The following is a 24156-nucleotide window of genomic DNA, read 5'->3' as shown; positions in this document are numbered from 1 at the left end:
TGTCCTGAAGATTCAGGTCCATATCAATGGTCCGAAGCCACGCCAGGCGTCTCATGGCCACTGAACAAGCAGCAGACCTCGCAGTGAGTTCAAAGGCGTCGTAAGACGACTGCATCATCTGCAGGAGAAAGTTGAGAACAACGAAGCCAGAACCTCCTATACTCGAAGCGAGCTTGAGAGTCCAAATAGGGTAGAAACTTCTGCAGAACTGAGAGAGAAAAACTCAAAGTAGGTTGCAAAATGAAAAACTATAATTCAGACTCGAGAGGCCATCATCGAGTTCTGGAGATGCGCCTGCCAAACCTGTCCATGGTCTTGCCTCCCTCTCTCGGCCAGGTGGAACGGTGGCATAGACCTGGGAGGGATGAGACCACTTCAAAGAGGACTCCACCAAGAGCGACTGATGGGAGAGCTGGGCACCGTCAAATCCCTTGTGGTGCACCTTGTGGTACCTGGCACCAACATCCCGGGAACAGCAGGAAAGGAGTAAGGTGTCTCAAAACATCTCATGAAGGTCTGGTCCAGCAGCTTATGCAGAGGAAGCCTGAGAGACTCCGCAGGAGGTTGAGGGAGATGCATCGTCTCCAGATACTCTTTGGAAAACTTGGAGCCCGAGTCCAGGTTAATGTCCAAATCCACAGCCATCTGCTGCAGGAATGAGGAGAAAGATAGCTGGTCAGCCAGAGCAGGACCTCGAGAAGGACTCGAAGAAGTCGAGGCTTCAGGATCCACCGAGACGGGGGATCAGCAGGGAGAGAAAGAGCCCATGGTGTCCTCGAGCTCTGGCAGAGGAGGAGGTGAAGAATCCAGTGGAGAATACTCGAGGAAAGGCTGCTTGCGATGAGGCGAGGCATGCTTCGATGAATGCCTTGAGCGGTGTCCAGAACTATGCCTGGAAGCAGGCCTCGACCGTCGAGGCGAGCGAGGTCCCGTCGAGGGCTTCCAGCGAGTGGATGGGGCTGGAGGCGGTGGATCAAAGTAAAGGTGGCTGGTTAGAAGCACCTAAAGGCACCCGCCAAGCCTCAAGGTTCGGCATCGAGGGCAACGGATCCGGAGGGAGGCCCTCACAAAGACTCTGCTCCTTGCATTGAGGGGAATCGGTTCCAACGGAGGCACTCGCAAAGACTCTGCTCCTTGCGTCGAATGAATCGGTTTCCAAGAGGGGCATGGGCAAAGACTCTGCTCCTTGCGATGCATGCCTCGATGCCAGACCAGACACTCGCAGAGACATCGGCTCCCTGCAACGAGAGTGTACGTCGAGGAGGCACCGGAGGCGGCTCGACATCGCGGAAGGCCTCCGCATGCCCAGGCTGGATTTGGGAGAGAAGCTTCGGCCCCATAGTGATGAAGAGCTCAATGAATTGCTTCTCCAGCAAGGTCTGGAACGAAGCCAGCAATGGGACCTCCTGTACGGACTTCGCGGTCCCTGGCGCCAAGGTGCTTGGACTTAGAAGCCTTGGGCACCTTGAGCACCATGGGGGAACGGGCTGCTGTGCTACCTGACCTGAAGGTGACAGAGGAAGGCACCACAGCAGGCGTCAGAGTCGGAGCCGGCACGAACAAAGCAGGCTTGAGGAGACTCGAGGCTGCAGAGGTGGAAGCCGGAAGAGTAGAGGCGGAAGTCGAAGGCACGGCACTCTGCGATTGAGGACAGCTCCGTCGAAGCCTCCATGCTTAATAGTGACTCCCAGAAGATGCAGTGTCGCTTGAACGCACGTGCTGTAAGCGTGGAGCAAGGCCGGCATGATTTCGGAAGGTATTAAAAACATAGAAACATAGAAAAAAGACGGCAGATAAGGGCCGCGGGCCCATCTAGTCTGCCCACCCCAATGACCCTCCCCTATTTATCTCTGTGCAGAGATCCCACGTGACGATCCCATTTCTTCTTAAAATCAGGCACGCTGCTCGCCTCGATCACCTGAAGTGGAAGTCCATTCCAGCGATCGACCACTCTTTCGGTGAAAAAGTATTTCCTGGTGTCACCGTGCAATATTCCCGCCCCTGATTTTCCATGTATGTCCATCTTGAGGCCTGAGACACTGAAGGCAGCGTCGATGAGGGTCCGTCAGCGAAATCCGTGCGCTGGCACCTTGACACACTTTTTAAAACCGGTGATAGGCGGGACATAGGCCGAAAAAAGCTCCGCTTGGCAAATGATCAGAAGTCCGCGGGGGCCGCGGCCACGTTGGCCGGCCCGGTCAGAAAACCGATGGAAGAAATTTTTTTTTTTTTTTTTAAAACAATAACTACACAAAGAAAACCAACGATTAAGAGTAAAAAAGAACCCAAAATCGCGGGACTTAGAAGGCACAAGTGAAGTTACTTCGCGCAGAGAGTCGAAGACCGGACTTCTCAGGCTCCGCGAAAAGTAAGAACTGAGGAGACGCGCTCTGGCATCGGGCGGGAAGGCACTCGCACATCGCGGTGTGGGCGACTCGAAACTTCTAAAGTTTTCTACAAGCAAGTATGCTTGTGAGACATCCGCATCGGGGGCTCCGTTGGATGACGTCACCCACTAGTGATGAATACCTGCCTGCTGTCCTGGATAAAAATGTTTTACTACTCAGAATCTAGCTAGGTACTTGAGACCTGGGTTGGCCACTGTTGGAAACAGGATACTGGGCTTAATGACCTTCAGTCTGTCCCAGCATGGTAAGTCTTATGTTCTTATACCTCCCTCTTAAACTAATACTGATATGGCAAACATTGTCTAATTTAAGAATAATGATATTAAATGTGAGGGAAGATAGAGGGCTTCAACGGGAACTCCAGTAATTTGGAACATGAGGACAGTGCTGGCAGAGTTTAGATAGGCTGGAGCGAGCTTTGACGGCAGCTCCAGTAGCAGGAATCTAAGGACAGTACCAGGTAGACTTTACAGTCTATGGACTAGAAATATCAAAGAAAAAAACATAATTTTTAATTTCATCATGAATTTAATAATGTGTGTAACTGTTGTGCAGACTGGATGGACCATTCAGGTCTATCTACTATCATTGACAATGTTACTATGATGAGAAGGACACCAAATGTATTACACTGATGCTGCTACCTTTCTTGAAGAATGGTATAAGGACGGTGAAAGTAAAGGATTTTCCTGCTGGAGAACTTCCTTCTACTCAAACTAAATATCCAATTGTGATATAATTATTGAATATCCAGAATGGGTCTTATATTCTGAGGGTCATCCCTTCAATACTGCTACCAAGGATGGAGCTGAGGAATAGAGGAAGGGACTTAGAGAAACCTTGCCCAAGTGCTGAGTTCCTCCACGAATTACAGCTCCCCACCCAAGGCACTGTATATAACAGGTTAGCTTGATAAACAACTTAGAATGTATTAACAGCATAACAATAGTAAAATGAGCAAATGTCAGTCTTAGAAACCATCTTTCCTAAAAAAAGCAGTATACAATGATAAAATATAACACACAATAAATAAAACACAAAATAATGCATGAATTACAAATAACTTAACCCACTCCCCACGCCCCTTTTATGAAGCCGCGTTTACAGTTTATTTTTTTATCGCCAGCTGAAGTAGTAAAAGTTCCGGCGCTCATAGGAATTCTTATGAGCATCAGAGATTTTATCACTGCAGCTGGCGATAAACAACACTAATGCAGCTTCATAAAAGCCATGAGCTTAACAGAGGTCATCTCAAAATGTGAATTGAAAATTTATATTTAGAATTTTACTTGGTTTTGTTTACTTGCTTTTCAGTATGGTGTCATTGAAGTTTCGTGTTGCAAGCTTTGCGTGTATGAATACTTTGTAAAATAAATTTAAAAAAAAGAGAAATAAAGGATAACTACAAGGCAGTTTGCTAACATTACAAAACCTACGTAAGTGACATTTCAGGAAAAGACATTTAAAAATATAATTAGCAAGAATTACATGAAAATGATAAAAATCTGTTAAGTTGTAAAGTCAGTGCCCTCTTACAATACACAAGTGTCAGCAAAGATGAAAGATAGACAGTAAATGGCAATGCTTACATTCTGCTCAGCCAGGGAATACACAAGCTGTGGAAGAATGTCTCCCTTAACAACTGCCTCTGCCAGATCATCATTAAAATTGGCCAACCTCCCAAGTGCAAGAGCAGCCGTCTGCTGAATAGTTGGGACCACATCCAACAAAAGAGGCCTCAGCAAAGACATCACACCTGAATTACAATAAGGAAAAATAATCCAGTATTTGAAAGAAAAAAAATAATAATAATTGACATCATTGATTTATACAGTAGAATCTCAGTTAATCGGTATTCAACTAACCAGCACTCTCAACCAACTGTCAAAAAAATTGTTTGGAAAAAAAAAAAAGAGAGTCTCCTGCGCTCCTCAGACAATGTCCAAAGTCGTGTTCCTGACCCAACAACCCCCCCTCCTTCCCTCCCTCCAGCTCCAGAGGCATGAGCGGCAGCCACAAATCTCACCTCCAGCTCCCGAAGCATCACGGCAGCCACAAAAATCTCCCTCCCTCCCTGAAGCAGCAGAAAGTCAGACCTGACAACCTCCAACAACCTCCCTCCCTCCATTCTCTGAAGCAGCAGAGCCAGTCTGACAACTCCCCCATTCCATTCTCCAAAACAGCAAAGCTAGTCTGACAACCCCCCCCCCACCCCTCCATTCCCCAAAGCAGTAGAGCTGGTCTGACAGTCCCCCCATCTCTCCCCTAATCTGAAGCAGTAGCGACAGCCAGTGAGCAGAGGAAGCGCCTATAAACGGGATGCTTCTGGCCAGCCCTGGCAGGGCCTTTCCTCTGCTGTGTCACTTCCGATGCAACAGAGGAAAGGCCCTGCCAGGCCTTTCCAGAAGCAGCCTGTTTACTGGCACTTCCTTTGCTCACCAGCTGCTACTAGCTTTGGATTGGTGAGGGAGGGAGGGATGGCGGGTTATCAGTCCGGCTCTGCTGCCTCGGGGAAAAGAGGGAGGGTTGTCAGACCGGCTTTGCTGCTTTGGGAAATGAAGGGTGTGAGAGAGGAGGGCTTGTCAGATGGCTCTGCTACTTCGGGGAAGAGGGAGGGAGGGTTGTCAGGATCGGCTCTATTGCTTATATGTATGGGAGGGAGGGAGGGGAGAAGGAGGGAAGAGAAAGTGGGGGAGAAGGGGGGAGAGAAAGTAACCAAGAAAGAAGAGATGCTGGACCATAAGGTGGGGGTGGGGGATGATAGAGTGAGGTGGGAAGGAAGACAAAACTCTCAAGTAACCAGAAACTACAGTTATCCAGCATCCACTAATCCCATAGGTGCCAGATAACAGAGTTTATTGTATAATGTACAGAATGAAAATGTAACAGCAGAGATATTGAAGACTGGACTGGAAATCCTGAATATGTATACCTTAGAGCACACATGTCAAACACAAGGCCCACAGGCCAAATCCGGCCCGCCTGGCCGTTTTATGTGGCCTAGGGTGACTGTGCCACATCCAAGCACCTGACTGTGCAGCCCACGTCCCAGTGATGATCCAAGGGCCTAAACGCACTGCCCCAGTCCCAGCAGCACTCCAAGTGCCTCACCATGCTGCCTCAGTACTCATTTGCAGGCAGAAGGACCCAGCCCAGTGTAAAAGCTAGGGCGCTCCACACAAGTGCCTGACTATGCTTATTGCTATTTTCAGAGCATGATTAATGCATGAGGATGGCAATTTGATATGGTGTTTCAGGGTGAGGAAGGATCTATATTCTACTAAGACTAAGTATCTTAATAAAAAATTTGGCCCACGACTTAGCCTGGGTTTTAGATTTCAGCCCCTTATGTGGTTGAGTTTGACACCCCTGCCTTAGAGCACAGTTCTTCAACCGCCGGGCCGCGGACCGGTGCCAGTCCGCAAAAAAATCTTGCCAGTCCGCGAAGGATTCGGGTCCCCGCCGCAACGAAAGTACCGGTGTCAGCTGACTTGCAACTTCCTGTTGCCGTCGCTGTACCGGGACTCCTGCCGCATATGCTTCCTGCCTTGTCTCCGCACCTCCAGACCAGCAGCGGCAGCTCTGTGTGCCTTTAAACTTTGGTACAGAGCTGCCCCTTAGCAGTAGTTTAGCACGGTTTCATGAGGCAGCTTCGATGATGCGATGTGGGCCGGCCTAGCAAAGGCCTCGAGGCTGCCTCATGAAACCACGCTAAACTACTGCTTAGGGGCAGCTCTGTGCCGAAGTTAAAAGGCACACAGAGCTGCCGCTTGCCTAAAGACTCTTGGGCCGCTGAAGGAGGGCAAAGAACAGCTGTCCTAGAGGTTTCCCTTCCTCTCACCTTTGCAGGTCCCTTTTTTCCACCTTTTTATTTTCTTCAAACAGCAACGGGCCCCAGCATCGACATCAAGTAAGTTCCACTGTTCCTTGCAAGCGGTTCTGCTCGGCCAAAGCTTCCCCTCTGACATGACCCACCCTCAGGGGAAAGAAAGTGTCCTGCAAAGGTGAGGGGAAGTTGGGTGGGGAGAGAGAGAAGGGGCAGATGATGGAATGGAGGAGATGAGAGAGAGAAGGGGACAGATGATGGAAGTGAGAAGAAGGGAGAGAGTGCAGAAGGCAGATGGATGTCAGTTGAGAGGGGAGAGCAGATGCTGAATGGAAGTGGGGAAAGAACACATACTGGATGGAAGGAGGAGATAAATAAAGGGGGAAGAAAATAGTAAGATAATGGAGGGGTGAGGGAAAGGGGTGACAAGCTGTGGGTAGATATAGTGAAAAGAGGGAAACGGGACTAAATAGTAAGAAAGAATTTAATTTAGATGGAGGCAGAAAATAGAGAAGGAAGACCAGAGAAGAGAGAACAAAGAACAATATCAGATCTGAGTGGAGGAAATGAGAAGAGAGAGATGCTGAAAACCACAGGGGGGAGGGAAGGACAGAGATGCCAGACCATGAAGGGAACAGAAGGAAGATGATGGATGCCAGACCAAATTGGGGGGGGGGGGGGGTAGGAGGAGAGATGGCAGGGAAAGACAGACAGTGAATGGAAGGGGCAGATGCTGGACTGAAGAGACAGAGAAGGTTATCATGCCACTGTACTGGGCCATGGTACGCCTCACCTGGAGTACTGCGTCCAGCACTGGTCACCGTACATGAAGAAGGATACTGTACTACTCGAAAGGGTCCAGAGAAGAGCGACTAAGATGGTTAAGGGGTTGGAGGAGCTGCCATACAGTGAAAGATTAGAGAAACTGGGCCTCTTCTCCTTCGAACAGAGGAGATTAAGAGGGGATATGATCGAAACATTCAAGATACTGAAGGGAATAGACTTAGTAGAGAAAGACACTATTTATCCTCTCCAAGGTAGGGAGAACGAGAGGGCACTCTCTAAAGTTGAAAGGGGATAGATTCCATACAAACGTAAGGAAGTTCTTCTTCACCCAGAGAGTGGTAGAAAGCTGGAACGCTCTTCCAGAGGCTGTTATAAGGGAAAACACCCTCCAAGGATTCAAGACAAAGTTAGACAAGTTCCTGCTGAACAAAAACTTGCGCTGGTAGGGCTAGTCTCAGTTAGGGTGCTAGTCTTAGAGCAGAGGGCCACCGCGCGAGCGGACTGCTGGGCATGATGGACCACTGGTCTGACCCAGCAGTGGCAATTCTTATGTTCTTAGGGCAGACGCTGGATGGAAGAGAGTGAAAAGGCAATGAAAGCAGAAACCAGAGACGACAAAAGGTAGAAAAAAATAATTTTATTTCTATTTTGTGATTCAAATATATCAGATTTGAAATATGTATCTTGCTAGACATAACTGGGGAGTGCAAAGCCCAAGCAGTGCTTCTTTAGCTTCCAGCTGGCTTAGGGCTCTCTCTGACCAGGGGGCAGTTGCTCTAGTTCCACTCCCCTAACACCATTCCTGTCATGTGTGATTGTGGTATTCTGTTACATGATATTTGTGTAGCATTCTGTAATAATTTGGCTTATTCAGTTTTCTTGATAATAGAGGGATATATGTGAAGGGGAGGGGAGACAGGGTTTTTTTTTATCTTTGCCCTGTATTATTTGTATTTATAAAATGACAATTGTATAGAATACTGTTTCTTTTTATACTTTAATAAAATATGTTCAATATAAAATCATAACTATTTGAGGCTTGTGCGGATGGGATCAGATGGTTTGTGGGACCGAGCTCACGGGGACGGGGCAGCGATGGTTTTTTTAAAAAATTTCAGTTTTAGTAGTTTGCCGGTCCACGAAATAATTATTTATTTCCACCGGGTCCATAGGTGTAAAAAGGTTGAAGAACACTGCCTTAGAGGAAAGGGAGGGAAAGGGAGATATGATTCAGAAGTTCAAATACTTGAAAGGTATTAACATAGAACAAAATCTTTTCCCGAGAAGGAAAATGGTAAAACCAGAGGACATAATTTGAGGTTGAGAGGTGGGAGACTCAAGAGCAATGAAAGGGTGGTGGATGCCTGGAATGCACTCCCGAGAGAGGTGGTGGAGAGGAAAACGGTGACGGAATTCAAAAAAGTATGGGATGAACATAGAGGATCTAGAATCAGAAAAATAATAGTAAATATTGAAGAACTAAGGCCAGTATTGGGCAGACTTGCACAGTCTGTGTCTGTATATGGCCGTTTGGGGGAGGATGGGTTGGGGAGGGCTTCAATGGCTGGGAGGGTGTAGATGGACTGGATTGAGCTTTGACGGAGACTTCAGGAGTTGGAACCTAAGAACAGTACCGGGCAGAGCTTTAGATTCTTGCCCAGAAATAGCTAAGAAGAAGAAGAAACCCCCCCCCCCAACAAACTTTTAGATTGAATCAGATTGGGAAGACTAAATGGACCATTCAGGTCTTTATCTGCTGTCATATACTATGTAGTAACAGTGAAAGAAAACCATGTTGAAACGTATGCCATAGCAATGCTTGACCTTCGTTTCCCCCAACTCAGGAAAAACGACCACGTTACGTCGCTCTTAAAAAAACGCTCAGTGGCTTCCAGTTCCCCATAGAATTACCTTTAAGCTAGCCCTCTTAGCCCTTTAAAATCCATCAAACTTAACAGCCTGCATTTCGCGATAAACTCCTTATTCCATATGCTCCTTCCAGGACACTAAGATCGACAGACTAACATCTTTTATTATTACCATCTTTAAAAATTATTAACACAAAGTGAACAGACATCTTCATGGTCACTGCCCTCCAAACATGGAATCTTTACCAGCCCATATTAGAGAATAAATCAATCATTAGAAAGATTCAAAGGCTCTCTGAAGAATTTTCTTTTCAGAGATGACTTTGAGAACTGACCTACTTGTCTCCTAATCTGTGTGCCACACGAGTCATATTATGGGTTTCAAATCTGGCAGCTTTTAACCCCATTGCCCTACTGTCTTAGCCTTTTTTGTTCCTCTTACTTTAATAATTTGTAGTTCTTCCCCTCCTTCCTGAGCCTCAAGTAAGTTATGTCGATGTCAGTTTTTAATTATGGAAATTGCTTAGAATTTTTTATAAGCATTGTATCAAATTTTTTAATAAAAACTACAAACAGCTACATGCTAACAGGGTGGATTTGATTTTAGTCAAATCAATTAAAATCACTAGTGAGAAAGACTTGATTTAAATCATGGTTTTTTATAGAAAGAACATAAGAACTGCCGCTGCTGGGTCAGACCAGTGGTCCATCGTACCCAGCAGTCCACAGCTGCGTACGTTCTAGTTTAGCAGGAACTTGTCCAACTTTGGGCTCCTTTTATAAAGGCGCGCTTATACCTTAACGCGCAGAACAGTGCACACTAAATTGCTGCACGCGCTAGCCGCTACCGCCTCCTTTTGAGCAGGTGATAATTTTTGGCTAGCGCGCACTTAAGCGCGCACTAATCCAGTGCGTGCGCTAAAATGCTTAGCGCACCTTCATAAAAGGAGCCCTTTTTCTTGATTTATTCTTGCTGGTATAATCTTAGTATTTACAACCAGATGAAGGTTTAATTTTTTGAAAAATAACTTTTTAGATTAGTTATACTATTCAAAATGCATAGATAAATAATTATTGCGAGGTGAACTATCTCCAGTTTAACTAGGTTAATCATTCATATTTGGACTTTTCTGCTGTACTTTTTTGAAAGGAGAAAAATAATCATTACCTTAATAATGTAAATATTGTTGCTTTGGTTAAATAAAAACTATTACAGCACATGTATTCTTGTATTTGCTTAAACATTCATGTTAACTGATGTGGTTAAACCAAATATCTTTAAAAAAAATCTTAGATCCTCAGCTAGGTCCACACATGAAAAAAATTAAAATACCTGTCTTCTGTGGCCCACACTCTCTTCGTTCTCTCTTCTTGTTGTTCATAATCTGGAAAGAAAAACAAGCTTTCCCACTTTAATCAGGTCCCAAACGATATCTCAATTGGAGGAATAAGTCCGAAGGAAGAGAATTATCTTTCTATGCTAGCAGAAGAAGCTACTACTTTTAAGTCTCTAAATCCAAGTGCTTAGTAAGTTTTCTCCACTAGTTCACTGTGGAGTTTATCGCGAGTGCTCCGCTTGGGAACCATAAGCTTCCGTAGAAGATGGAGATGCCTCATGTATGGATTGAAGATGGAGATCCGAATTTTCAGAAATGGAGGAAGAATGGTACCGACGTTTTGGATGGTACAGAGTCAAAAAATTAGGCGATACAGATCGCTTACGCTTGTCCAAGCATGCAGGAGAAAGATGCTTGGATTTAGAAGAATGTTTGCTAGATTTGTAAAATGGGAGGACGTGGTGAAGAATGTCTGGAACGATTGGATCTATGCCCAGAGGAATGGTGCTTATTATGCAAACGCTCTGAAGAAGTTGATCAGTACCTGAAGAACAATGCTTCGGTGAAAGAGACCAATGCCTGGAGGAGCGACGCTTTGGTGAAAGAGACTGATGTTTCAGAGACCAGTGTCCAGAACATGGCTCGAAGACGATGATCGGTGCTGTCAAGGTGGGTACCGATGAGGCAGCGGTGGTACCTGAATCTCGCCTGTAGCGATGCTCAGGCTGAGCCGGTACCGGAGGATCTGACATGGGAGTGAGAATCTGGAACATGTCCCCAAACTCCAATTTAAAGAGAGCATTGAGCTTTTCTTTGAAGGCCTGCACCAATACCTGAGGCTTCAGTGCCAGTATCACTGGTGCAGCGGCTCGCTCCAGAGAGGATGACATTGATGAAGATGCACCCCTCGAGGTTCAAGCAAGCCACATCAATGGTCTCTGTTTGGCCAGTATAACTTGACTCTGTATCTTTGTGGCTTGAGACACCATCTGGGAAGCTGGTAACTTCTTAGCTGGCTTACCTGACGGAGCTATAGACTGCGACGCCAACATGGAAACAGGTACCTCCAACGATGGTGATGCCTTAGATGTCAAGGGTTTGGATGGTGTCAAAGATACCTGTGATGCATCCATGGTACTGACGAGTTGTTTCTGCTGAAGAAGATGGTTTTTAATGGAACGCTTCTGAAGTGTTGAACAGCATGAACAAGACACCGGATACACCACTTGGGCAAATCAATTAAAGAGATAGTGCGCTAGCCCCTGACACACTTTTTAAAGCCAGTTAACGGGTGAAACATGGGAGGGAAAACCCCCTCAGCCAAATCAAAATGAGAGGGCTGAGGTGGAGGCAAAGTCCGGAGATATGCCTCCCTGACGAAACAGCAACCAGAAAAATCATCTGGAGCATAAAGGCCAAGAGGGAAGCATCCCGAAAGGGCTCAAAGGGAGTCTTGGATAGACTAGACAGCACCAGGATGAGGTCCCAGGACGGGAACAGCAGATTAATCGGTGGTCCAATGTGAAGAGCCCCTGGCAGAAATCTGGCAACATCAGGGCAAGATGCCAAAGATGGACAACCCCAGGCTCGAAAGCAAGAAAGCCCAGCCACTTAGACACAAAGGGACACCGCAATGAGGTCTTGATCAAGACCAGCTTGGGGAAAGGCCAGCATCACCAAAAGTGGAGCAGAATACGGCTCCGCTTGGTCCTGAGCACACCAATGCTGGAAAGTCTGCCATGCTGTAACGTAAGCAGGTATAGCAGTTGACTTCTAAGACATGAGAAGCGTGCCAAGGACCACAGAAGAAAAGCCCTTGTGGACTAAAGCTGCATGCTCAAGAGCCATGACATAAGAGCAAAGCAATCCTCCTACCCCAAAGCATTCAAACTTGTTTCCAACACTCATAACAATGCCAAATACAGCCAAATTTCCCAATCTATGACAGATTCAACGCAGACTGGACCCTGCGTAAGTAGGTCAGGATGGACGCACAACCAAAGGCCTCGACCCCAGTAAAGACGCATCAGATCTGCGTATCACAGCCTGTGAGGTCAGTCTGGACACAACCTAGATGGTCCATGATCCACCAAAAGACTCGGCCCATCATGGGGCCAATGAAGAAAGACATACAGGATGATTCCCTGAGTCCATGGCTGCAACAGAGTGTCGAAACCCTCGCTTCTGAGCTCCAGCCTTCAACTGAAGAATCGAGCAACAACATTTAACTTCAAGAAAGGGAACTATGATGCCATGAGACAAATGGTGAAAAAAACCTCAAAAACAGCTCCAAGAAAACACAGACTGTGGAGCAAGCCTGGTCCTTATTCAAAGACACGGTAAACGAGGCGCAAAACCTGTATATACCCAGATTTAGAAAAGGATGCAAAAAGAATCAAACGAAAGACCTGGCATGGATGACCAGTGAAGTAAAGAAAGTGATAGGAGACAAGAAAAGATCATTTCGGAAGTGGAAAAAGGACAAAACCAAAGAAAATTGGAAAGAGAACAGAAAGCAACAAAAAGAATGTCACCGAGTGGTCAGAAAAGCAAAGAAAGAATACAAAGAGAGACTAGCCAAGGAAGCACGAAATTTTAAACCATTCTTCCGATATGTGAAAGGAAAGCAGCCAGCGAAGGAGGAGGTGGGACCTCTGGATGAGGGAGACAGGAAGGGTGTGGTGAAGGAGGAAAAAGAGGTGGTCGACAAACTAAACATGTTCTTCTCGTCAGTCTTTACTAAAAAAGACACATTCAACGTGCCTGAACCGGAAAAAATCTTCAAGGGGGATCAAGAAGGAAAATTATCATACATGGAGGTAAGCCTCTAAGTTGTACTCAAGCAGATAGATAGATTAAAAACTGGCAAATCTCCGGGCCCAGACAGAATTCACCCGAGAATACTGAAAGAGCTCAGAGACAAAACAGCGGAGTTACTACGGCAGATTTGTAACCTATCCTTGAGAACAGGGTTAATCCTAGAGGACTGGAGGATAGCAAATGTTACACCTATCTTCAAAAAAGGATCGACAGGTGACCCAGGGAACTACAGACCGGTGAGCTTAACCTCAGTTCTGGGGAAGATGGCCGAATCATTGATCAAGGAAAGTATCAATGAGCATTTAGAAAGAAATAATCTGACGAGAACAAGCCAGGATGGTTTCTGTAAAGGAAGATCATGCCAAACGAACCTACTTCATTTCTTTGAGGGGATAAGCGAACAATTGGACAAGGGTGACCCCATAGACATCATATATCTGGATTTCCAAAAAGCCTTTGACAAGGTACTTCATGAGCGCCTACTAAGAAAACTGTGGAGTCACGGGGTGGTAGGGGACGTGCACAGATGGATCAGGAATTGGCTGGCGGACAGGAAACAGAGGGTAGGAGTAAAGGGACACTACTCTGACTGGAAAGGGGTCACAAGTGGTGTCCCACAGGGGTCAGTGTTGGGACCGCTGCTGTTCAATATATTCATAAATGACCTGGAAACAGGGACGAAGTGCGAAGTTATAAAATTCACGGACGACACAAAACTCTCCAGTAGGGTCAGTACTGTTGAGGAATGCAAAGATCTACAAAGAGACCTGAACAAACTGAGCGAGTGGGCAGAAAGATGGCAGATGAGCTTCAATGTAGAGAAATGTAAAGTCTTGCATATAGGGAAAGGGAACCCGATGTACAGCTATATGATGGGAGGGAGGGTACTGGGGGAAGGCAACCTAGAAAAAGACTTGGGGGTGTTGGTGGACAAAACAATGAAGCCAGTGGCGCAATGTGCAGTGGCCTCAAAGAAGGCGAACAGAATGTTGGGCATTATCAAAAAGGGTATCACTACCAGAACGAAGGAAGTTATCCTACCACTGTATCGAGCGATTGGTGCGCCCGCATCTGGAGTACTGTGTCCAATACTGGTCGCCGTACCTTAAGAAAGATATGGCGATTACTCGAGAGGGTCCAGAGAAGAGCAACTATGGATGATAAAGGGCATGGAAAACCTTTCGTATGCTGAAAGGCTGGAGAAGCTGGGGCTCTTTACCCTGGAAAAGCGGAGACATGATAGAGGGGACATGATAGAGACTTGTAAAATCATGAAAGGCATAGAGAAGGTGGAGAGGGACAGATTCTTCAGACTAGTGGGGACAACAAAAACAAGAGGGCATTCAAGAAAATTGAAAGGAGATAGATTCAGAACAAATGCTAGGAAGTTCTTCTTCACTCAGAGGGATGGTGGACACCTGGAATGCACTCCCAGAAGAGGTGATAGGACAGAGTACAATATTGGGGATTCAAAAAGGATTGGATGACTTCCTGAAGGTGAAGGGGATTGAAGAATACAGACAGAGGGTAACTATACAGGACACAAAATGAATAGGGAATACACGATTTAGGAAAAGGATCACTTATAGGTCATGGACCTGGGAGGCCGCCATGGGAGCGGACTGCTGGGCACGATGGACCCCTGGTCTGACCCGGCAGAGGCAATGCTTATGTGCTTATGAGCTGCTTCATGTTCATTGCCATGGCCATGAGTTCAAAACAGGGTTGACCCCAGTGCCGCACAATGACTCAAAATGCCGTTAGGGCCAGCGCTCAGTCATCCTGATCCAAGGGCTGTCTGCTGAGGAAGTCAGCCTGAACAATTTCAACTCCCACCACATGAACTGCTGAGAGTGCCTAGAGGTAACATACCACCACAGAAAGAGAAGGCCTTCTGGCCTTCCCTGGCAAATGACACAGGCAACTGCCATTGAATTACAGAGAAGACTGACCGCTTGGCTCTCTAGAGATTTCTGCATGCATAGTAGAGCCAGCTGAATGGCTCGGAGCTCCCAACCGGCCCATTTCAATGGAAAGAGTGTCCAGTACACCTGAATGGGACACTGAGTGCAATGAGTTACCCAACCCCGAAGGCTTGCAATCTTTTGGCACTATGACCCAGGAGGCAATACGCAGTGGTACGTCCTTGCATAGCGATTGCGGGAGAAGCCATCAATCATGCTGGTCCGAGCCTCCAGAGTCCAGGGAAGCCTTGTCTGTAACACATCCCTGTGCTAATCCCAGCAAGAGAGTAAGACATGCTGGAACTGATGCATATGCACTCTCATCCAAGGAACCACATCCAATGTGGCAGCCATGGATCCCAGGACCTGAAGATAGGTCCATGCCAAAGGTGTTGGAGAAATGAAGAAATCCAGGAATGCAGAATCCGACTGCATGCCCCTGGAAGACAGATGGGGCTTGCAGCTGTGTCGAAGAGAACTCCCAGGTATTCCAAGACTGCATGGGTGAGAGACTGCCCTTTCTGTAATGCACAATCCAGCAAAGGTCCTCTAGCACCTGGATCATGTGTGTCGACTCTTGGTCAACAAAGGAGTTCTGATGGGCCAGTCGTCCAAGATCCATCTTACTTAAGCTGCTACAACCACCAGAAACTTCGGTGAAAGGCAAGAGATGACGTCCGCTATTCCAAAAGGCAGAGGCAAAAACTGGTAATGTGGTTGTGCAAAACATGAAACCTCAAGTATCTGTAGTGGGCTGGAAAGAGCAGAATGGGTAAGTTTTGCCCCCTATGTAATCCAGAGAGGCAAGGAACTCTCCCTATGGCCACTGCTGCTATGACAGATCGCACTCTTTCTCTGCGAAAGCACAGAATCCTGAGAACCTCATGGTAAATGCTGGCCACTCCCGAATAGGCCTCCAACTGTCTCAGCCATTCATAGGCATGATTAAATATGTGGAGTATCTTGCCAGTACCTGCACTCGAGCTTGAATATCCAGCAAGTGCTGTACAGTGGCCTGCACCTGAAGCTCCTGTCCGGGTGCCCTGCAGGACAGTCCACGAACCAAACAGTTAGAGGCTGGGTGAAGTCCAATTGGAGCTTGACCTAATAAAGTCCAGAACCCACTGGACGAAATGCAATGCAGCCTCAAGCTAGCAGGAACGCTGACAGCCTGCCCCCTACCTGTAGAAGAGGGTTCCTCAGCCTGGCGCATTGAGCCTTCTTGGCAGGGGGTGCAGGACAGGAACCAGATGACTGGGCACACCTAAACTAAACTAAAACTTAACTTTATATACCGGGTCTTCAACCAGAGGAAACTCGACGCGATTAACAATAAGTTAAAAAATAAGCTAAAAATACAAGAGGATTGATTTTCAAAATGTTTAGCAAATAGAAAAGTTTTTAAAGATTTACGGAAAGATTGAAAAGAGCTGGGACACCTCAGAATTAAAGGAAATTCATTCCATAATTGGGGAAATTTAAAAGAATTTAAAAGAAAGGCTAAAATTCTTGACTCCTTGAGTTCCTTTCCTAGTAGGGAGGGAAAGTTTAAGTCGTTGAGTGCCTCTCGCATATGAAAATCTATAAACATTCCATAGAAGAGGAACAAGAGGAACAAAAATACCATATAAAATTTTGGATTCCGAGATAAACCGGAAGCCAATTTTGCAGCGGTATTCTGAATCAGTTGTAGTCTTTGGAGGCAGATCTTTGTGATGCCAAGATAAATGGAATTACAATAATCTAGCCAAGATAGTGTAATTGATTGGACCAAGACAGAAAAATGATGTTGATGGAAAAGAGATCTAACCTTCCTCAGCATTCGTAAACTGAAAAAACATTTCTTAACCAGAGAGTTTATTTGATCCTTAAAGGTAAGGGGCAGAGTTGAAAACTATTCCCAAAAATCCTTGGAGGAGAACTCAATTTGTAGGGAGGGCTCCAGAATCCAAAAGTACAGTGGAAGGAAGATAATCCAGTTTGGGGCCTAACCACAAAAGTTTAGTTTTGGTTGCATTTAACTTCATCTGGACAGACATAGCCCAAGTTTGAAGTTTGGAAATACAGTGGTTTATTTAAAAAGTTAAATTGGTAATAATTGAGTCAATCTCGATCAATATAAAGATGTCATCTTCAAAGGTAAAAATTGTTTCCCAAGCTGACAATTTATAAGTTTTCAAAGTTGTCATATAAAGATTGAACAAGACTGGGGAAAGCGGAGAGCCCTGGGGAACCCCACAAGGAGGCTGCCAGGAATTAGAAATATTACCATCAATATTAACTGAGTAAGATCGAGAGCGAGACAGTAAAAATTTAGAAAAACAAACAAAGACAATCTGATTAAGTCCGATATCTGAAAGTAATTGGAGCAGAATATCATGATGCACTATGTCAAACGCAGTGGACAAATCAAACTGAAGCAAAATTAGCATTTATTTTGTAGTCGTAATTGTTGGATTTTAGAAAGAAGAGAGATCAATAAGGTTTCAGCACTAAAATTAGAACAAAATACATATTGAAAAGGTTGAAGTAGTGAGAATTTCTCCAGATAATTGGTAAGTTGACTAACTACAATTGATTCTAACAACTCTGTCAGCAAAGGTATACTAGCAATTGGTCGATAATGAAAGGGTATAATAGGATCTAGATCTGATTTTTTTCAGAAAAGGAAGGAGTGTTATTTGCCCCATAGATTGCGTAAAGTATCCATTTTCCATTAAGTAATTTAATAAAATTGTCAACCACGTTATGACCTGAGAAGGAATATTAAGAAAAGGATATGATGGAAAAGGATCCAATGAACAGTTACACTTTCTCAACTTTTCACACAATTTGGATACTTGGTATTCAGAAACTGAATCAAAAGAGCACCAATAACGATCAACTGGTATCTTTAGTGTGGGATTTTTTGAATAAGAGGAGAAATATCCAATCCTGTAGGAAAAGATTGCCTAATGAGAGAGATTTTGTCTTGAAAAAAGCAGGGCTAGAACATCAGTCAGAAGGAGATAAAGATTGCTCAGACTTTGAGTCAGAGTTAGTCAGAGAATGCCAGGGTTTAAAAAGAGTACTATTCTGAATTATTAGACTTAACCTATTTTACATCCATAATAGATTTTTCTCGCTTTTCCCTAAGTTCAAGATTATATTTTCTAATTGCAGATCTCCAATTTATTATTTGGTGTCTGAATGAGATTTTTTCCATTTCTAACCTCCTATCAATTTTGTTTAGGGCTCTATGAATGGGTAAGAACCAAGGTGAATTCCAAGCATACGAGATTTGTTTTAGTGATAACTGGCACCAAGGATTGATAGGCACATTCTGTAATAGATCTCCAATTATGCCAGCTATCAACAATAGTGTGCTCCCTAGGAGAGCTGGAGAGAGAATGTCACAGGAACATGAGAAGTAATGCCTGGAGCTACGAAAATTAGAGCGACCAGAACCCTTGGGTCTGGGTCTGCTATCAGGCAGGGTCTTAGGGCAACTGACCACCACAGGAATCCATGAGGTCGACTAGGCCTTTGCTGCCCTGAAAGGGAAAGTCTCACCAAAGTAGCTGGTCAGCAGTATAAGGATCAGGAACAGGCAGACCAGGAACAGTGGCTGACTGATACAAGGACATGCCCACAGAAGCAATGCCACAGAGACGTAGTTGAATGTGAAAACATGGACTGCACAGGGGGAGAATGCCTGCTATGAAATCTTTTTTTCTTTTCAACTATTTCAGAAACACTGAGAAAATCTCCAGCTCCTGGAGCACATAGTCACCCTCTGATGACCTAAGCATGCGTTTCATAAGCTGCAGAAGGACCACAGCCATGCACAAGGCACTAACAGCCATACCAAGCCCCAAAAACAAAGAAGGCTGCCCCACCGGGCTAGCCAAGCGTCTTGTCAACTGCTTGACAGGGAAGAGGGAAAAGCTTTGTGATGAAGCCCCTCCAGCTGCGCCACACCAGTACGTAGGACAAGGAATGCTCCTGAATGTGCCTAATTTGTGCAATTCATAGAAACATAGAAATAGACGGCAGATAAGGGCCACGGCCATCTAGTCTGCCCACCCAATGACCCTCCCCTACCTTTCTGGCAAGAATTCACATTAGGCAAACCTAAGGACTCATCCCAATAAGAACTGAGGCAAAAATTGCAGTTTTGGAGAAGTAGGGAGCTTTTGAAAAAAGACCGTAAAAAATCTAAGATGGCTGCCGCTATGAAATTTGCGCCAAAATTGCAATATTTTTTACACTTACCAAAGTTTTTTTAAAAAACAACAATTTTAGGATTTTTAGGTGGGGGAACACAGGGGACATGCAGAAATCTTGAAAAAACCATTTTTCAGACCTCCCCCAATTCATCTCACAGGCTGTAACAGCCTTTACTCACTGTGTCCTGTTTGTGGGATCTGTGCTGCAGACCTGCCTCAGCTCTCTTACAGTAGTTGGATCAGAGAATCACTGCCTCATGCTAGGAATGCCTCTGCAACGCTGATCTTCGGGCTGCCAATCAGATCCTATACCTGACTGCACTTTCACCCCTACAGACCAACTGACGGATGAGCGGAGGTGAGAAGACGCAGCATGCCTTGCCTTTCCCTTCTTTTGACGCAGGTCTGACGTCGCCCTGTCTTATCCATCTTGCTGACAAACTGACCAAAGTGCTGCCCACGGCCTCCTTCACGTATTCCTTCTGCTGCACTTCCGCCCCCCCCAATGACGCAACTTCCTATTTCGTCTTGGGCTTGGGACCGCGGCAAAAAAGAAAGCATAGAGGAGTCAGCGGGCAGCTCTTAGGTCTTTTTGTCAGCAGGAATGGAAAAGACAGGGTGACGGCAGGCTGACTCCAAAAGAAAGGGAAAGTAGTATGCCAACCCACAGGGACCCCCCCCCCCCAGAGATGCAGAATCCTAACACCAGCCTGTCCCATCTCCCTGTGGCAGCACCGTCCAGACCTGACCGACCTCCTCCCCCACCCCCCTCCGTGAGATCTGAGGCCTGCACGGCCAAGGTTTCTCTCTGCCATGTCATCAGTGACACAGCATAGGGAAGGCCCCGGCAGGCTACAAGAAGTAGAGCATTCTCTCATTGTTAGCAGCCTTAACTCGCTGCTCTGCTGGCGTCGGGAGCCGTCAGAGAGTAGGCCAACACCCGACAGAGAAAGTTCCTGGACCATGACACCGACCCTGGGAGCACCCCATTATGGTCTGACATTGGGGTGGACTGCCCCCCTTGGTACGCCACTGAGTAAATGCAGAAATAAAAGTCATAACCTCATATCAAATGGACTCATATCAGTTCATCCCAGTTCCAGAGCATTAATTATATTTGATACTTTCTTTAATGGTTACTCAATAAAGATTTTTCTTTAAAAAAAAAAGTGAAGGCTATTAAAATCACATACATAGACCATAAAAGTAAAACTTTTTATGCCATTTCTGACTGTCTCATGCCTAAACTGTACTTTTGCTCATAAATGAAAATCAACAAATACCGTGTTGCCCTGAAAATAAGACCTAACTGAAAATAAGCCCTAGCATGATTTTCGGGATAGGTCTTTATATAAGCCCTACACCAAAAATAAGCCATACCCCAAAAATAAGCCCTAATCCCTGGATTCACTGGCAGCAGTGCTTCCCCCCACGCAGCCGAACCCCACTGACCTTTCATCCTTCCCTCCCATCTGAACCCCGCCAACCACGAGCCCTACGTACCTCCCCTCCAGAGCAGCATCGGGCCAGCACTCTAAATAAGCTGCTTCGCGGCCTTCTCCTGGGGCCTTCTGTGTGCCGCATCAATGATGATGTCATCAGTGATACGGCAGAGGGAATTCCCCAACAGCTGAGAGATAGTTGCGAAGCAGCCTGTTTAGAGTACTGCCGGCCCAACGCTGCTCTGGAGGGAAGTATGTAGGGCTTGCGGTCAGCGGGGTTCGGGTGGGAGGGAAGGATGGAGCACCAGCGGGTTTGACTGCGAGGCAGGGGACAGGGGTGCTCAAGGGATGGGATGCACAAGGGATGGGAGGGAAGGATAGAAGCTGGGCAAGGGCAATGCATGAGGGAGAAAGGGAAGGAAATAGAATCTGAGCAAGGGTTCTGATGCACAGGGGGATGGGAGAGATAGAAAGATACTGCAGAGGTAACGTGACCATTAATTTTTGCATCAAAACGGGACATCTATTAATATTCAGTCCCACCTCCAATTCCACCCTAGCCCGCCCCCAATATCCTTCCATTCATTTTTCATGGTACTCACAATATCTTAATTATTTCATAATGGTAATCATAAAATTTAAAAAAAACACAAAGCACCCTATACGCAGAGAAAATGTCAATTATAATTTATATTTGGGGGGGGTTTCAATAATGTCACCTCAGTAACTATAGAAAAATAGACAAATATAGTGCAAAATATAGACAGCAGATATAAATTCTCAAAACTGACACATTTTTATCACTAAATTGAAAATAAAATCATTTTTCCCTACCTTTAGCTGTCTGGTGATTTCATGAGTCTCTGGTTGCGTTTCTTTTCTGACTGTGCCATCCTATCTTTCATTTCTTTCTGCACTCAGGCCCATGCAATTGTCCCTTTCTATTCCCTCCCTCCTGCCTTCCTATGTCCTTAGTGTCTCCAGTGCCTCCTTCCTATGTCCTTAGTGCCCCCAGATCCAGTGTCAGTTCTCCTTTTTACCTTTGTTCCAGGTCTCCCTCTCTCCCTCCTCTGTTATGATCTTGCCTCTCTCTGCTCTTTCTCAGGGGCTCTGTCTGCACCTCCCAAAGTCCTGCCTCTGCCTCCTGTCTTTCCCTTTGGTCCAGGTCTTTATCTCTCTAGTCTTTCTTCTACTTACAACCCCCCTTCTCTGCCGTTTTCTCTCCTTCCTTCATCCCTCCTTCCTATGTCCCCTCACTGCCTTCTAGCCCTTTGTCCCCCCCCCCCCCCAAAAAGCCTACCGGCCTACCTCCCCCATAGCCAGCCTCCCCCAAAGTCAGCCAGTCTGCCTGCCTACCTTCCCCAGAGCCAGCCAGCCAGCCAGCCTGCCTGCCTACTCCCCCAGAGCCCGTCTGCCTACCTCCCCCAAAGCCTGCCTGCCTACCTCCCTCCCCCAGAGCCAGCCAGCCAGCCTGCCTGCCTACCTCCCCAAAGCCTGCCTATCTATCTCCCTCCCCTAGAGCCAGCCAGCCAGCCAGCCTGCCTACCTCCTTCCCACCCCCCCCCCCAATGGAAAACAAAAGCCTCCCTCCAGGCCCGATTTAAACTTCCTCCCCGGTCCACCGCTGTTGCTCATCTGCTGCCACTACTTGCACCGGAAGCCTTCTTCCTGACGTCAATTCTGACGTCGGAGAGGACGTTCTGGGCCAGCCAGGCAGTGATTAGCTGGCCCGGAACGTCCTCTCTGACGTCAGAATTGACGTCGGGAAGAAGGCTTCCGGGTGCGAGTAATGGCAGCAAATGAGCAGCAGCGGTGGACCAGGGGAGAAGTTTAAATCGGGCCTGGAGGGAGGCTTTTTTTTTTGGTGCGGCAGGGGAGGGACAGGAAGTGATCACCTGTCCCGTTGTCCTCGCGCACAGCTTCGGGTACGCTGTCCCTGAAAAAGGGACATTTTGGCGTCCGAAGCTGTGTGTGGGGACAACGGGACAGGGGATCCAAAAACGGGACTGTCCCATTCAAAACGGGACGTATGGTCACATTATGCAGAGGGAAGGCACAAGGGGATGGGTGAGATGGAAGAAAGATGCTGCACATGTGGGGGGGAGAGAAAGTAAAGTAGGAACAATAGGGGTGGAGGAGAGGAAGGGAGATGATCAATTGTGCATGAAAAAAATAAGGCCCTACCCTAGAAATAAGGCCTAGTGCGTTTTTGAGCTCAAAATAATATAAGACATTGTCTTATTTTCAGGGAAACACCGTAGGTTATAGTGATAACCTTTTTTCTTAAAACTATATATACCAAGTATAGTAAAATAATAAAATAAATAAAAAAGCAAGTACATTTTACTTGCTTGTAATGTGAAAATATGTAGAATGAAGAACTGTTGGCTGACTAAAAAAACACAACTAATAAAAATAAAGTCAGCAAAGTAGTTGGAACAAATAATACTTATCTAACTAATGTTCAACTTTTACAGTTCTGGAGGGCATTCGAGATCCCTTCCTCTAATTCACTTTATTTTCCGCAAGCCCCCCCAAGTCTTGCTTACCTGCATTCTGCAGAGTCTCCACGTTCTGAGGCCTGTTGGCGAGCTCTGCTACAGTCTGGCACGAACTGGTGTCCGGGCCTTCTGGTACTGCTCGAAAACTGAAGGAGAGCGAAAGGGTGAATGGCAGACACCCTCCCCCCGGCACTCAACTCCAGCCAGAAAAAAAAAACACAGGAACACTAACCCACCTTGCAGAACGTGCCTCTGAGACATGGCTGCAGGCCCGCCAAGCACCCGCCGCCTTTACTCACACAGCGCTGAGCTCTCAGCACCTTAGCAACCAGTTTTAGGTTTGCGCCCGCGCGGGGGTATCCCGCTTGCTAAGCAACGAGCCGGAAGCAGACGGGCAAAGGAATCTTCCACACACGCCCTGCGCCTGTGATGTCACGGTACGGAAGGCACGGTGCGAACTTGCAGCTGCAGACTGATCGGAGACGCCCTGCCCAGTGAGCGGCGTCCTGTAACTAGGGTTTTTTTTTTTTTATTGCTAATGTGCACTGTTCTATCGCTCTAAGGCTTTATTTCTGTATATTCTTTACCATTGAAGACGGTCAGTTGTGGGCTCCAGGCCCTTTCTTGTTGTCTTACCAGCTTTGGTCCCAATGGGACCTGGTTTTAATCGAGATGGGAACTCGGAGCTTAGGGAGTCGTCACTTAGTCAGCCAGGAGTGCAAATAGTAATAAAGATCACGAAGAGGCTTTATGACTCCCCAGGTCGCAGCAGGATGACAGAGGTCAAGGCAGAAAGCCTTCACTGCCAGCTCTACCCCCCGCCTCCCAATCCCCTGACGTCCAAGTACAGTGATATTTTATGTTAAAAAAACGCTTACAGTTTAGATATTTGATACTGGCTACGTTTCCCAAGCTCAGAAGTTTGCGTAAACGTCAGTGTTAAGAATTCGACTATCTTTAGTCCATTTAAAAATTCCCCGGGACATCAACAGAGAG

General features: G+C 46.3%; 1 protein-coding gene across 1 annotated transcript in view; it reads right to left on the bottom strand.

Annotated features, from left to right (window-relative positions):
* SPAG6 (sperm associated antigen 6) overlaps positions 1 to 23752 on the bottom strand; it is a 220948-nt gene extending 197196 nt beyond the window's left edge. Inside the window, 4 exon segments of the mRNA XM_033931329.1 lie at positions 3998 to 4164; positions 23209 to 23278; positions 23281 to 23306; positions 23397 to 23752. Coding sequence (XP_033787220.1) covers positions 3998 to 4164; positions 23209 to 23278; positions 23281 to 23306; positions 23397 to 23421 — 288 coding nt within the window. The 5' untranslated portion in view covers positions 23422 to 23752.
* Positions 23753 to 24156: the final 404 nt, after the last annotated feature.

This window comes from Geotrypetes seraphini, chromosome 2 (genome assembly GCF_902459505.1).
Source record: "Geotrypetes seraphini chromosome 2, aGeoSer1.1, whole genome shotgun sequence".
Classification (NCBI taxonomy): domain Eukaryota; kingdom Metazoa; phylum Chordata; class Amphibia; order Gymnophiona; family Dermophiidae; genus Geotrypetes; species Geotrypetes seraphini.
This window is presented reverse-complemented; position numbering and strand designations above follow the sequence as displayed.